The sequence below is a fragment of the Bos taurus genome, chromosome 7 (genome assembly GCF_002263795.3).
Source record: "Bos taurus isolate L1 Dominette 01449 registration number 42190680 breed Hereford chromosome 7, ARS-UCD2.0, whole genome shotgun sequence".
In the NCBI taxonomy this organism is placed as follows: Eukaryota; Metazoa; Chordata; class Mammalia; order Artiodactyla; family Bovidae; genus Bos; species Bos taurus.
This window is the reverse complement of record NC_037334.1, coordinates 52,540,219-52,555,575: the sequence shown is the minus strand read 5'-3', so window position 1 is coordinate 52,555,575 and position 15,357 is coordinate 52,540,219. Positions and strand designations below refer to the sequence as shown.

Genomic DNA, 15,357 nt, shown 5'->3' with positions numbered 1-15,357 from the left:
TTTTTACTATTAACCCTCATAGTCAACAAAAGAGTCTGAAATGCAGCACTTGGGCGTGATCTCAAAAATTACTAAATGGTCTCTGTTTGTTTCCAAGGCAAACCATTCAACATTACAGTAATCCAAGTTTACGCCCCAACCACTAATGCCGAAGAAACTGAAGTTGAATGGTTCTATGAAGACCTACAAGACCTCCTAGAACTAACACCAAAAGATGTCCTTTTCATCACAGGAGACGAATGCAAAAGTAGGAAGTCAAGAGATACCTGGAATAACAGGCAAGTTTGGCCTTGGAGTACAAAATGAAGCAGGGCAAAGGCTAACAGTTTTGCCAAGAGAATGCACTGGTCATAGCAAACACTCTCTTCCAAAAACGGAAGAAATGACTCTACACATGGACATCAGATGGTCATACCAAAATCAGATTGATTATATTCTTTGCAGCCAAAGCTCCACAGGATCAGCAAAAAAAAGACCAAGAGCTGACTGTGGTTCAGATCATGAGCTCCTTATTGCAAAATTCAGGCTTAAATTGAAGAAGGTACGGAAAACCACTTGATCATTCTGGTATGACCTAAATCAAATCCCTTATGATTATACAGTGGAAGTGACAAATAGATTCAAGGGTTTAGATCTGATAGACAGAGTGACTGAAGAACTATGGACAGAGATTTGTAACATTGTACAGCAGGTGGTGACCAAAACCATTTCCAAAATTAAGAAATGCAACAAGGCAAAATGGTTGTCTGAGGAGGCCTTACAAATAGCCGAGAAAAGTGAAGCGAAAGGTAGAGAAAAGAAAAGATATACGCATCTGAATGCAGAGTTCCAGAGAATAGTAAGGAGAGATAAAAAGGCATTCTTAAGTGAACAATGCAAAGAAATAGAGGAAAACAACAGAATGGGAAAGACTAGAGATGTCTTCAAGAAAATTAGAGATAGCAAGGGGACATTTCATACAAAGATGGGCACAATAAAGGTCAGAAATGATATGGACCTAAAATAGAAGCAAAAGAGATTAAGAAGAGGTGGCAAGACTACACAGAAGAACTGTACAAAAAAGGTCTTAATGACCTGGATAACCACGATGGTGTGGTCACTCACCTCAAGCCAGACATCCTGCAGTGTGAAGTCAAGTGGGCCTTAGGAAGGATTACTATGAACAAAACTAGTGGAGGTGATGGAATACTAGCTGAGCTAATTCAAATCCTAAAAGATGATGCTGTGAACATGCTGCCCTTAGAATGCAAGCAAATTTGGAAAACTCAGCAGTGACCACAGGACTGGAAAATGTCAGTTTTCATCCCAATCCCAAAGAAGAGCAATGCCAAAGAATGCTCAAACTACTGCACGATCTTGCTCATTTCACATGCTAGCAAGGTAATGCTCAAAATCCTTCAAGCTAGGCTTCAACTGTATGTGAACTGAGAATTTCCATATGTACAAGTGGGGTTTAGAAAAGGCAGAGGAACCACAGATCAATTTGCCAACAATTTGGGTCATAGAAAAAGCAAGAGAAATCCAGAAAAACATCTACTTCCACTTCAGTGACTATACTGAAACCTTTGACTGTGTGGATCACAACAATCTAGAAAATTCTTAAGAGACGGGAATAAGAGACCACCTTACCTGCCTCCTGAGAAACCTGTAACCAGGTCAAGAGGCAACAGTTAGAACCAGACATGGAACAACAGACTGGTTCAAAATTGGGAAAGGATTACATCAAGGCTGTATATTGTCACCCTGCTTATTGAACTTATATGCAGAGTACATCATGTGAAATGCTGGACTGGATGAATCACAAGATGAAAGAAAGATTGCCAAGAGAAATATCAATAACCTCAGATATGCAGATGATACCACCCTTATGGCAGAAAGTGAAGAGGAACTAAAAGGCCTCTTGATGAAGGTGAAAAAGATGAGTGAAAAACTGGCTTACAGCTCAACATTCAAAAAACTAAGATCAGAGCATTCAGTCCCATCACTTCATGGCAAATAGATGGGGAAACATGGATATCATGACAGACTTTGTTTTCTTGGCCTCCAAAATCACTGCAGATGGTGATTGCAGCCATGAAATTAAAAGATGTTTGCTCCTTGGAAGAAAAGCTATGACAAACCTAGACAGCATATTAAAAGCAGAGACATCACTTTGCCAACAAAAGTCTGTCTAGTCAAAGCTATAGTTTTTCCAGTAGTCATGTATAGATGTGAAAGTTGGAACCATAAAGAAGGCTGACTGCTGAAGAATTGATGCTTTCAAATTGTGGAGCTGGAGAAGACTCCTGAGAGTCCCCTGGACTGCAAGGAGATCAAACCAGTCAATCCTAAAGGAAATCAACCTGAATATTCATTGGAAGGACTGTTGGGGAAGCTCCAATACTGTGGCCATCTGATGAAAAAAGCCAACTCATTGGAAAAGACCCTGATGCCGGGAAAAACTGAGGGCAGGAGGAGAAGGGGGTGATAGAGGAGGGGATGGTTGGATGGCATCACCAACTCAATGGACATGAGTCTGAGCAAACTCGGGGAGACAGTGAAGGACAGGGAAGCCTGGCGTGCTGCAGTCCATGGGATTGCAAAGAGTCGGAACATGACTTAGCAACTGAACAACAACAATCTTTTTTTTTTTTAATGATTGCCACAATCAATTTAATTTTTTTAAAGATTTTTTTGGATATGGACCATTTTAAAAGTTTATTGAATTTGTTTCAACAATGCTTCTTTTTTATATTTTAGTTTTTTTGCCCCTGGGCCTTCCCTGGTGGCTCAGATGGTAAAGAATCTGCATGCAATGTGGGAGACCTGGGTTCCATCCCTGAGTTAGGAAGATTCCCTAGAGAAGGGAATGGCTACCCACTCCAGTATTCTGGCCTGAAGAATTCCACGGACAGAGGAGCCTGGCAGGCTACAATCCATGGCGTGGCAAAGAGCTGGACACAAATGAGCAATTTTCACTTTTTGCCCCTGAGGCATGTGGGACCTTAACTCTCTGACCAAGGATTGAACACGGTCCCCCTGCACTGGAAGGCAAAGTCTTAATCACTGGACCATCTAGTAATCTTTGAATTCAATCTAATTTGCCTATTTGAGGAACATCCTCAAAGTCAAATTAAGGGATAATTTAAGGAGCAATTATGTAAGAACAGATAATCAACAGATCAACATGTATCACAATTTGGACAGGTGGGATATTCAAGGATTTGGAGGAAGCTGAATGGTTTAGCCTTAATATTTCTGTGATGTTCATCTGAAGTTTATGTGAAAAATATTTTGCATATTTGATTTGAAAAGATGATCTATGAACCTTAAGAATAAGAAAGTATTTCATTAATAGTTTGGAACTACGACCAGTGATTTAGAAATCAAAGTTTAAGGGAAAACAAACAGGTCTACCTCTCCTTCAATTTGAATGACCTTCTCTTCTAGTCTTGATCAATTAGTACGATTACTGTTTATTATACCACAGAACTTAAATGTGCCAGGAAATTTGTCCACATGAAAATATCCCAAGAGGACTTACGTCTCTTTAGAGAGATGAGATTTGTTTAATTTTCCCCCAGTATGCTAGTATATTGTTACCAAAATTATTACACATTTTTTGAAACAGGTAGTCTTGTATGAGTTATTTTTTCTAAACGAAGTAATTGACTTAAATATATATTGATAGCTGAGTGAGAAAGAAGTGTAACTTTCTGATCTTTAAAACTTTCTGGCAATACAGAAGCTTAGTACATAATCAAGATGTAGTCTCAAATCACTGAGACATGTATGAAGTTTTTATTTTTATTTTTTTATGTATGAAGTTTTTAATAAAAAGTACTGGGAAACTGGATAGCCATTTAGGGGAGGAAAAAAAGATAAAATTAGTTCCATACCTCAGCACACACAAGAATAAAGTCCATATAGATCAAGGATCTAAATGTACAAATAAAAACATACAAGTACTAAAAGAAAACTAATGGATTTTTCTATAACCTGAGTGTGGACAAAGCTTTCTAACTATTACTGAAAACCTAAATGCATATAGGAAAAGACTAACTCATTTGATTACATAAAAATGCAGGGGGGAAATGTTCCTATACAAAAATACCATAAACAAAATTGAAAGAAAATGACATACTGGGAGAAAATATTTACAACTTATTTCTTGGGCAAAGGGCTAATATTGCTAAACGTATAAATAACTTTTTAAAAATTCAGGACAAAACACTCAAAAAATTCAAAATAGAAAAATGAGATGAAAAAATGAGCACACAATTTTTAAAAGAAATAAACTGCCTCTTAAACATATGAAAAGGTATTTAACTTCAACAGTAATGAGACCTATTCTAATCAAAGTGATTTTGAGATTTAAAAAAACTGATTAGATTAGCAAAAATTAAAAAGGTTGGCAACATTCTGTAGATGAGGCTAGGAAAAATAAGCATTCTCATCTACTGGAATGCAAAATGGTACAATCTGTATGTAGGGAAATAGTTATATCTAACAGAATCACATATGTACTTACCCTATGACTTAGCAATCACAGTGTTAGAAATTTACCCTAAATATACACCTCAAAAATTATGAAAATACATATGCACCAGGTTATTCATTACAGTGTTATTTATAACTGCAAAAAGACTGGAAACTACTTAAATGGAAAACCTTTGTTGGTTGAATAGACTATGATACAAACAAATACAATCGAGTTTTGTGAAGCGACAAAAAAAGATCTTTGTAAAATGATAAAGAATGACTTCCAGAATATATTGTTAATGCAAAAAGCAAAGTGCAAAGCTCTTCTTCTGACAATGTGGAACTAGCTATATGACTTTAAGCAAATAGAAAATTTATAAAAATATGTAGAAAAATGCCTTTAGACATTGGCACAAAAGGAGTGCAAGACTGAGAGAAGGGAAGCATTGAGATGAGCCCCAGAATCCTTTTTTTTTTTTTTTTAAACCTGGAGGCAATTTTCAGAGGGAAAATGACTGAAAAAGATAAACAGCCCTTCAGGATGCTGTGGGAAAATATCAAGTGGCCTAATATAAGTGAAGTCTGAGTTCTCTAATTTTGTATGTGTGTGTGTGGGTGGGGGGGGTGCAGATAAATAGTATTTGAATATAGCCCCAAACTTCCTAAATTCAAAGGAAATTATAGACCCACAGAATCAAGAAGTAGGATTAAATACACCACAAAAAATTCACTATAAAGAAAAACACACCAAGGTTCATCAAAATCAAATTTCTGAAATCCATTGATAAAGAGAGTAATTTAGAAGCAGCCAGTGGAAATTAAAGAGAACAAACGAAAGATCTGCATCAAAAATAGACTCTGCATCAAAAATAGTGCAAGGCAGAAGAAAGAGGAACTATATCTTTAAAATATTAAAAGAAATAAATTGGCAACCCAGAATTCTATATCCACCAAAAGTACTTTACAAAATGAAGGTGAAATAAAGATTTTTTTCAAATAAAAACCCGGAAAATCTGCAACCAGATCTATACTGCAGGAAACATTAAAGGAAGTTCTTTAGTCAAAAGAAAAAGTGACACCACTGGAAACATGGATCTGTGTAAGGAATCAATGACAGAAATGATAAAAATGCAAGTTGCATATTAAAGACTTTTCATTTTTAAATTTCTTTAAAAGATAATTATTTAAAGCAAAAATAACAGTGTGGGGCTCAAAATAGTGCAGCAGTAAAACATAGGGCAACAATGGTACCAATAAAAGAAAAGGAGGGAAATGGAAGTATACTGTTACACTGGCATAATATTACTCAAATTCTATTATATTTATTGACATAAGTTAAAGATGTATAGTGTAAACCTTAGAAAAACACTTGAACATCAAGGAGGATACCAAATAAAGTAGTGTCTGAGACAAAACAGAATACTAAACAATAATATAAAAGAAGACAGGAAACAATCAAAGAAAGAACTAACTAACTGGCAAAAAGCACCAATTACTGCCATCCCACCTGCTATATCAGGAACATGTACAGGGCTGCCATACCTGCCACACACATCAAGGGGATAACAGCCAGCACACACTGAGAAAAGCAGCAGCAAGCATCCAGACTAAAAGCAGCCCCTCAATCCTGGACAAAATGGTGGAGCAGAAGAACTCAAACTCACCTTCTCTCACGTAAACACCAAAATCACAAACAACTGCTGAACAACCGTCGACAGAAAAGGATGGATCTACCAAAAAAGAGTTTTTACATCCAAAGACAAAGAAGCCACAACAAAATGTTAGGAGGGGCACTTTCAAGAAATCCTACAGGGAGTCCTCTCGGTGGCCTAGAGGTTAGGATTTGGTGCTTTCACTTCTGTGGCCTGGGTTCAATCCCTAGTCAAGGAACTGAGATCCCATAAACTGCATGACACTACCAAAAAAAAGAAATCCCATACTGGCCAGCTGGGCGACCCACAAACTAAAAAAAAAAAAGAAAAAAAGACTGTATTGCAGAGGATCACCCAAAGGAGTGAGAGTTCTAATCTCCACATGAGGCTCCCCAGTCTGAGGGTCTGGGATCGGGAGGAGGAGCCTCCAGAGCATTTGGTTTTGAAGGACAGCAGGGCTTCACAGGACTGAAGGAAACAGATTCCACTCTTGTGGATGCACACAGATACGACATGCACAGGGACCCAGCACAAAGCAGTGACTCCACAGAAGACTGGGCTAGACCTACCCATAGATACTGGAACCTATCCATAGATATTAGAAGGTCTCCTGGGGAGGTGGGGTTGGCTTTGGCTCACTGTTGGGGTAAGAGCACTGGTGGCAGAGGCCCCAGGAAATACTGATTGGCATGGACTCCCCCAGAGGTTGCTATTTTGGCACCAAGAGCTGACCAACAGCCTAAAAGCTCCAGTGCTGGGATGCCTCGGGCCAAACAACCAGCTGGGGGGAACACACCCCATCAGCAGCAGCTCAGGCTCCTGAGCTCATAGCCACTGCTAAACACACCCCCTGACACAGCCCTTCCCACCACAGAGACAAGACCCACCTCCCCCCACCATGGGGCAGACACCAGAAGTAAGAGGAACTATGATCCTGCAGCCTGTGGAAAGAAGACAACCACAGAAAGTTAGACAAAATGAGATAACAGAGAAGTATGTTCCAGATGAAGGAACAAAATAAAACCCCAGAAGAACTAAGTGAAGTACAGATAGGCAGTCTAATTGAGAAAGAATTCAGAGCAATGACAGTAAAGATGATCCAAGATCTCAGAAGAAGAATGGACTCATAGACTGAGAAAACACAAGAAATTTTTAATAGAGTTCAGTTCAGTTCAGTCGCTCAGTCGCGTCCGACTTTTTGCGACCCCATGAATCAGAAGATCTAAAAAACAAACAAAATGAGATAAACAATACAATAACTGAAATTTAAAAAAAAATACACTAGAAGGAATCAACAGAAGAATACATGAAGCAGAGGAACGAATAAGTGATCTGAAAGATAGATGGTTAGAAATCACTGCCATGGAACAGAATAAAGAAAAAACAATGAAAAGAAATGAGGACAGTCTCAGAAACCTCTGAGATAACATTAAACACACCAACATTCACATTATAGGAGTCTCAGAAGGAAAAGAGACAAAGGGTCCAAGAAAATAGTTGAAGAGACTCTAAGCTGAAAACTTCCTTGACATGGGAAAGGAGACACTCACTCAAGTCCAGGAAGAACAGAGAGTCCCATACAGCATACACCCAAGGAGGAACATGCCAAGACACATATTGATCAAACTCACAAAAATTAAAGACAACGGGAAAATATTAAAAGCAACAAGGGAAAACCAACAAATAACATACAAGGGAACTCCCATTAGGTTATCCGTTGATTTTTCAGCAGAAACTCTGCAGGCCAGAAGGAAGTGGCACGATATATTTAAAGTAATAAAAAGGAAAAATACTGTAACCAGAATACTCCACCCAGCAGGACTCTTCTTCAGACCTGACAAGAGAAATCAAAAACTTCACAGACAGCAAAAGCTGACAGAATTTAGCACCAGCAAATAAGCTTTACAACACATGCTAAAGGCACTTCTCTCAGTGGAAAAGAAAAGGCCACAAATAGAAACAAGAAAATTGAAGAATGGGAAAGCAGCTTACTGATAAAGGCAAGCATACATGAAATGAAGGAAATCATCCACACATATGATTATCAAAACCAGCAATCAGAAATAAAATATATTTGAAGAAATAATGTTGAAGGATGAAAAAAAAAAGCAATCATGAGAAAAGGAGAGGATAAATGCAGGATATTAGAAATGCATTTTAAATTAAGAGACCAGCAACTTAAAACAATCTCGTGTGTGTGTGTTTATAAATACACACAGACTGCTATATCAAAACCCATGGATACATGTACCCTAATGTTCACTGCAGCACTATTTACAATAACCAGGACATAGAAACAACCTCAAGGTCCACTGGTGGAAGAATGGATAAGGAAGATGTGGTATGGAATATGAGTCATAAAAAATTAAATAATGCCATTTGCAGCAACATGGATGGACCTAGAGATTATCATACTAAGGTAAATCTGAAAAAGATAAATATCATATAATTTATATGTGGAATCTAAAAAAAAATGATACAGATGAACTTACATTCAAAACAGAAACAGACTCACAGAGTTCAAAAACAAGTTTAGGATTACCAAAAGGGAAACGTGGGAGGGATGAATCAGGAGTTGGGATTGACATATACACAGTACTATATATAAAAGAGATAATCAACAAGGTTGTACCATATAGCACAGGAAAATCTACTAAAAATTCTTTAATAACCTACAGGGGGAAAGAATCTGAAAAAGAATGGATATATGTATAACTGAATCAGCTGTACTACCCGAAACTAATACAACAGGGAAAATCAACTGTAATCCAATATAAAAGTTTTTTAAAGTTTCATAAGGAAAAAAAACAATAAATAGAGGAGAAAATAAAGACCACAATGACAGACATAATCATATCAATATTACATTAAATGAAACTAATCTTATTACATTAAATGGAACTAATCTTAACATACCAACTAAAGATCAGTGATGGATAAAAAAAGCTCACTATGTCCTTCTACAGAAAAAACACTTTATATAAAAAGAATGGAAAAAGATATACTATGCAATGCTAACTATAAGAAAACTCGAGTGGCTATGAGAAAAAAGTAGACCTTAAAACAGTGTGTGTTAACAGAGATAAACTGAGACATTTCAAAATGACAAAAAGGACAATGTATCAAGTATCAAGAAAATTTTAAAATCTCATTTGTCTATCTACCCAGAGAAAATTAAAAGGGACAAAGACAGCCATTACATAATAAGAGGATCAGTCCACCAAGAAGACACAGCCATCCTAAATGTGTATGTACCAAACCAAAAAACTTCAAAACACATGAAGCAGAAACTTGTAACTGAAAGGTAAAATAGACAAATTCACCAAAATATATGTAGAGACTTCAACAATTTGACAACTGATGGAACTGCTAACAAGAACATATAGGTAAACAATTGATAAAGTTCTTTTTCAACAATTGTTAGGATTACTAACTAGGATATTGAAAAAGTGAATAACATCATCAACTAACAGAGTCTAATTGACACTAACAGAACATTCCACTCTAAAACAGAATACATATTCTATTCAAGTACCCATGGAACATTCTGATCATATCCACGACCTTAAAACAAAGCTCAACAATTTAAAAAGATTTGAAATCACTCATAATATATGCTTTGAACACCCTGGAATTAAACTAAAATTCAGTAACAGAAAGTCAATAGGAAAATCAGACATTTGGATGTAAAACACAGTTCTGAATAATCCATGGGTTAAAGAGTAAGTCTCAAATAAAATTTAAAAATTTACTGACTGAATGAAAATGAAAATACAACATATCAGAATTTATAGGGTGCATAAAGCATTGCTGAGAGGGAACTATACAGCACTAAAATAAAGATAAAAATTCTCAAATCAATAACCTATAATCTCAGGTCAAGAAATGAGAAAAAGAGCTAAATAAACACAAAGCAAACAAAGCAAAAAATACTAAATTCAATAGCAAAAATCAATCAAATTGAACTCCAAGGTACGTATCCAAGATCAATTAAAACATGTATTCATACAAAGCTTTGTAGCAGATGTTCACAGCAACATTTTTCACAATAGCCCCAAACTGGAATCAACTCAAATATCCATCAATGGATAAATGGATGAACAGAATGTGGTATATCCATACAATGAAATACTATTCACAATAAAAGGAATAAAGTGTTGATACATACTACAATATGGATGGACCTCAAAAATATTATGCCAAGTAAAAAAAGCCAACACACACAAAAAACTACATATTTTGAGACTTCTTTTGTCAGTCCAGCAGTCAAGACTCTGCACTTCTACTGCAGGGAGCACAGGTTCAATCCCTGGTTGAGGAACTAAGATCCCACATGCCACATGGTGCGTGCAGTGTGGGAGTGAGAATTCACTGCCAACAGACACAAGGGAAATGTTCTCAAACTGGATAGTGCAGATGGCTGTACAGCAGTACAAAGTACTAAAACTGGTCTAACTTGTCACCCTCAAAATGAGTGAGGTTTATGATATGTAAATTATATCTCAATAGAACTGTTTTAAAAGAAAAATATACATCAATAGAACTGAAAATAGAAAAATTGAGAAATTTGATGGCACAAAAAGCTGGTTATTTGAAAATCAATAAAATTGGTAAACAAAACTGACAAACTCTAGCAAGACCAATATCCACAATGAAACAATGGGTATCACTACAGACCTCACAGACATTAAAAAGAAAATAAGGGGATATTACGAACAACTGTTTACACATAAACTTGACAATCTGGATGAGATGGACCAATTACTCAAAACTAAAAGATGCCACAAGCTACCCAGTATAATATCAGTTCAGTTCAGTCGCTCAGTTATGTCCAACTCTTTGCGACCCTATAAATCACAGCATGTTGGATTATCTAAATAGTTCTATAGCTAGTAGAGAAACTGAATTCAGAGCTTAAAATTCCCCAAAAGAAATCTCTAGGCCCAGATGGTTGTACTGGAGAATTCTACCAAATTTTTGTTTTTAATTTTATCTTTATTTTGGTAAGACATTTCAGATTCCCTTGGATCACAGCATACCAATAAGCAAAATATACCCTTACTGATTCACTACACATCAAGTCCCAAATTCCCAATCCTAGGAAAGCAAGCTGCAGAATACAAGTGCTGATAACAACTATAGGTAGCATTTGAAACAAAAATAAAAAAGCTTTCACCACTTAAGTCAAATGAGGCTTTAATCAAAAAGAGACAATTCCACAGGGCATCTTTTTTCAACAGTAATTAATTCATTCAAGTCTGATTCAAGCTCAACTGACAGTGTTATGTTTGAAGCAATTGAGAAAAGGCAATCAACGTATAAGTGGTATAATACAGTATGTACTAGATTTTGGGGCAATCTCCAACTGCATTCAATTTTTAGACCTTGTTTTGGAGTCTAATTAAACAAGAAGTAGAGCTTTGACCCCATTTGGAGGAATGCAATGAAATTGCTCAGTCTTGGCACAAAGTCATGTTGCAGTATCGATGCTCTTTAATCAACTTGTCCCACACTAACTGATTCTCCAACAGCATACTTTCTCCAGCTACAACTTTGAAGAACACACAATTTTGGGGTTTTTTTCTAATTTTATTTTTTTTTAATTTTTTAACTTTACAATATTGTATTGGTTTTGCCATATATCAACATCAATCTGCCACAGGTATACACGTGTTCCCCATCCTGAACCCTCCTCCCTCCTCCCTCCCCATACCATCCCTCTGGGTCGTCCCAGTGCACCAGCCCCAAGCATCCAGTATCGTGCATCGAACCTGGACTGGTGACTTGTTTCATATATAATATTATACATGTTTCAATGCCATTCTCCCAAATCATCCCACCCTCTCCCTCTCCCACAGAGTCCAAAAGACTGTTCTATACATCAGTGTCTCTTTTGCTGTCTCGTATACAGGGTTATTGTTACCATCTTTCTAAATTCCATATATTTGTGTTAGTATACTGTATTGGTGTTTTTCTTTCTGGCTTACTTCACTCTGTATAATAGGCTCCAGAAGAAAATTCTGTACTTCCAGTTTTAAAAAGTAGACAATCTATGGAGGCAACCATTTATATATCTGAGTATACACAATGATACTTCATGTTGTAAGAGAAGCTTTGATTTCAGAAGCATCATTTCATGAACATAGCATCAAGTATTTACACAATACATGTTTCATACAACATAATTTTAGAAACTTCAAGTAGCACAAAATTATAAAATTTTTTATCAAATTCAAGTTTCCAGTGATCTTAAAAAACAAAAGGCAGATTACAACTGCTTTTGTTCAACTGAAATATCCAGTCATGGTTATTATCTAGAAAATGCTAAAGTTATGTGAAAAAATATAGTCAAAGAAATGATTTTCAACCCTTTAAATATGCACAGCTAAACAGAAAATAAGAGGTTTGTCTCGCATGAGTAATTACGTCAAGGTGCTTTACAATCCTCAGCTGCTATTAGACACTATTTCAGGTTTTACATAATTTCCACAATCTTAATGCCACTATTTTCATTCAGATAAAATAAATGACCTTTTGAAGTCATTGACATCAGAAATGACACTTACGGACAAGAATGATAACTAGAAGCTGGGGAAAAACAGGTCTTTAGCAGTTTCTCTCCAAGTATGAGGAAAGCCATATAATCAATATACAATAGATATAATAGTTTAATGGGCATATTGTCTGACTTTTCTGTTTTCCTCTTAGCCACACACACACACAAACCAAATCTCTGCTCAAAGCAGGCACACTTGAGCATGCTATAGGGTCTGCATATGATTTTCCCTAATTTCCTAACCATCCAGACCCTGAAATCCAAGTATTTCAATGAAAACTCTTCTCTCATTTGCATGAAGTCTGAGTCACTTTAAGTAACCCACACTAAAATTCTACCAAATTTTTAAAGAAGAGTGGACATGAATTCTGCCTAGTCTCTGAGAAAACAGAAAACACTCTCCATTTCCTTTAATGAAGTAACTATTACCCTGATATCAAAAGCAAACAAAGAAAGCACAAAAGAGAAAACTACAAAACAATACTCCTCATGAATACAGGTACAAAAACTCTTTAAAAATTATTAGAAAATAGAATTCAGCAATATGTCAAAAGAACTACACTTCATGACCAAGTGGAGTTTATTTCAGGGATGCAAGGCTGAGTCAATATTTGAGTTAATATAATTCACTTTATCAATAGGCCAAAGAAGAAAAACCACATGATCATACACACTGATGCAGAAAAAGCATGTGACAAAATTTAATACCCGTTTATGGGAAAAAACACCCCAAGAAAGCAAGGAATAGGGGAGCTCTTCCTCGAGTAATAAAGAGCAACCACACAAACCTAAAACAAATACTATACTTAAAAGGCTAAATTCCCCCCGGTAAGACAAAGATGTCTGTCCTTATTTTTTAACATACTAGAAGTTCTAGATAGACAGTGCAGTAGGCTAGAAAAAGAAAGAAAAGACATACAGATGGAAACAAAGAAGTAATACTGTGCTTCTTGCAGATAATATGATTGTCTACATAGGAAAATTCCAAAGAATCTACAAGAAAACTCCTAGAACCAGAAAGTGACTTCAGCAAGGCTGTAGGATACAAGATCAACATATAAAAATGTATTCTATTTCTATATACTATCATTGAACACGTGGAACTGAAATTAAAAACCTGACACCAGTTAACAACTATTCAAAAAGTAAAATTCTTAGGAATAACTAACAGAATATGCACAGAACTTGTAGGCTGAAACTTTTTAAACACTGATGAGCTCTTTGCCGCATCTACTGCGAGAACGAAGACCATTCTCAGCAACCAGACTGTCGACATCCCAGAAAATGTCGACATTAACTTGAAGGGACGGACAGTTATTGTGAAGGGCCCCAGAGGCACCCTGCGGAGGGACTTCAATCACATCAATGTAGAACTCAGTCTCCTTGGAAAGAAAAAGAAGAGGCTCCATGTTGACAAATGGTGGGGAAACAGAAAGGAACTGGCCACTGTTCGCACAATCTGTAGTCAAGTACAGAACATGATCAAGAGTGTTACACTGGGTTTCCGTTACAAGATGAGGTCGGTGTATGCCCACTTCCCCATCAACGTTGTTATTCAGGAGAATGGTTCTCTTGTGGAAATCCGAAATTTTTGGGGTGAAAAATACATATGCAGGGTTCGAATGAGGCCAGGGGTTGCCTGTTCAGTATCTCAAGCCCAGAAAGATGAGTTGATTCTTGAAGGAAATGACATTGAACTTGTGTCAAATTCAGCTGCTTTGATTCAGCAAGCCACCACAGTTAAAAACAAGGATATCAGAAAATTTTTGGATGGTATCTATGTTTCTGAAAAAGGAACAGTTCAGCAGGCTGATGAATAAGATCTCAGTGATCCTGCTGCAGAAACAACAAGATAGATGGTTCTATGGACTCAGTTGTGATGTTTTAAAGAGACAATAAAAACTCTTAATTTGAGGAAAAAAAAAAAAACACTGATGAAAGAAATCAGAGTAAACAAATGGAGAGAAAGACACACAGTATTTATGGACTGGAAGACTCAGTAAAGATGTCAGTTCCCCCCACTTTAAGTTGTGACTCCTATCAAAATACAAGCAAATGTTTTTTGTAACATAGACAAGCATATCCCAAAATTATATGTAAAGGCACAGGCCCTAGAATAGCTAAAACAATCTTGAAAAAGAAGTTGGAGAAATTAATCTAACCCACTTTAAGACTTATAAAATAGTCACAGTAATCAAGACACACAGTTCAATGAAACGAAATAGAGAACTGAGAAACAGACCTACAAAAGTAAGGCCAATTTTTTTTTTTAAGCCATAAAGATTTATTGGCTCACATAACTCAAGTCCAGGAGTAAGTAGGTGTCATGATTAGTTTGATCCAGAGGCATAAATACGTCACAAAGACCAATTTCTTTCCTTCCTCTATTTAACATACAGTGGTATTCTTCATGGTGTAACTTCACACTAAGGCTGCCTGCCTCCTCTGTGGTCTTAACATGGTTCCTACCAACTCTTTCATCCTTCCATTTCCTGAGGAATAAAAGACATCTTTCTTAAATCCCAGCATACCCCTCCCTTCAACTTTGTTTGGCCAAGTGGTTTGTTTTTGTTTTGGCTCCGAGGCTTGTGAGATCTTAGTTCCTGACCAGGGATTGAACCTGGGCCACAGTGGTGAAAGCACTGGATCCCAGGAAAGTCCCAAGGTCAAGTGTTCTTTGACAAAGGC

At 36.7% G+C, this 15,357-nt stretch overlaps 3 protein-coding genes across 3 annotated transcripts in view; 1 reads left to right on the top strand and 2 right to left on the bottom strand.

The window, feature by feature from the left end:
• The window catches only part of PCDHGB4 (protocadherin gamma subfamily B, 4), a 129,471-nt gene that overhangs the window by 43,305 nt on the left and 70,809 nt on the right, over nt 1-15,357 (bottom strand). The gene's annotated exons all lie outside the window — the stretch shown is intronic.
• Nucleotides 1-15,357, bottom strand: part of PCDHGA8 (protocadherin gamma subfamily A, 8) — a 124,154-nt gene that overhangs the window by 43,305 nt on the left and 65,492 nt on the right.
• On the top strand, nt 13,872-14,598 carry LOC101902907 (large ribosomal subunit protein uL6-like; the record flags this gene model as incomplete). Its single annotated transcript, XM_059888853.1, has 1 exon — nt 13,872-14,598. A coding segment is annotated over one exon (618 nt), but the record flags the coding sequence as incomplete, so codon positions are not given.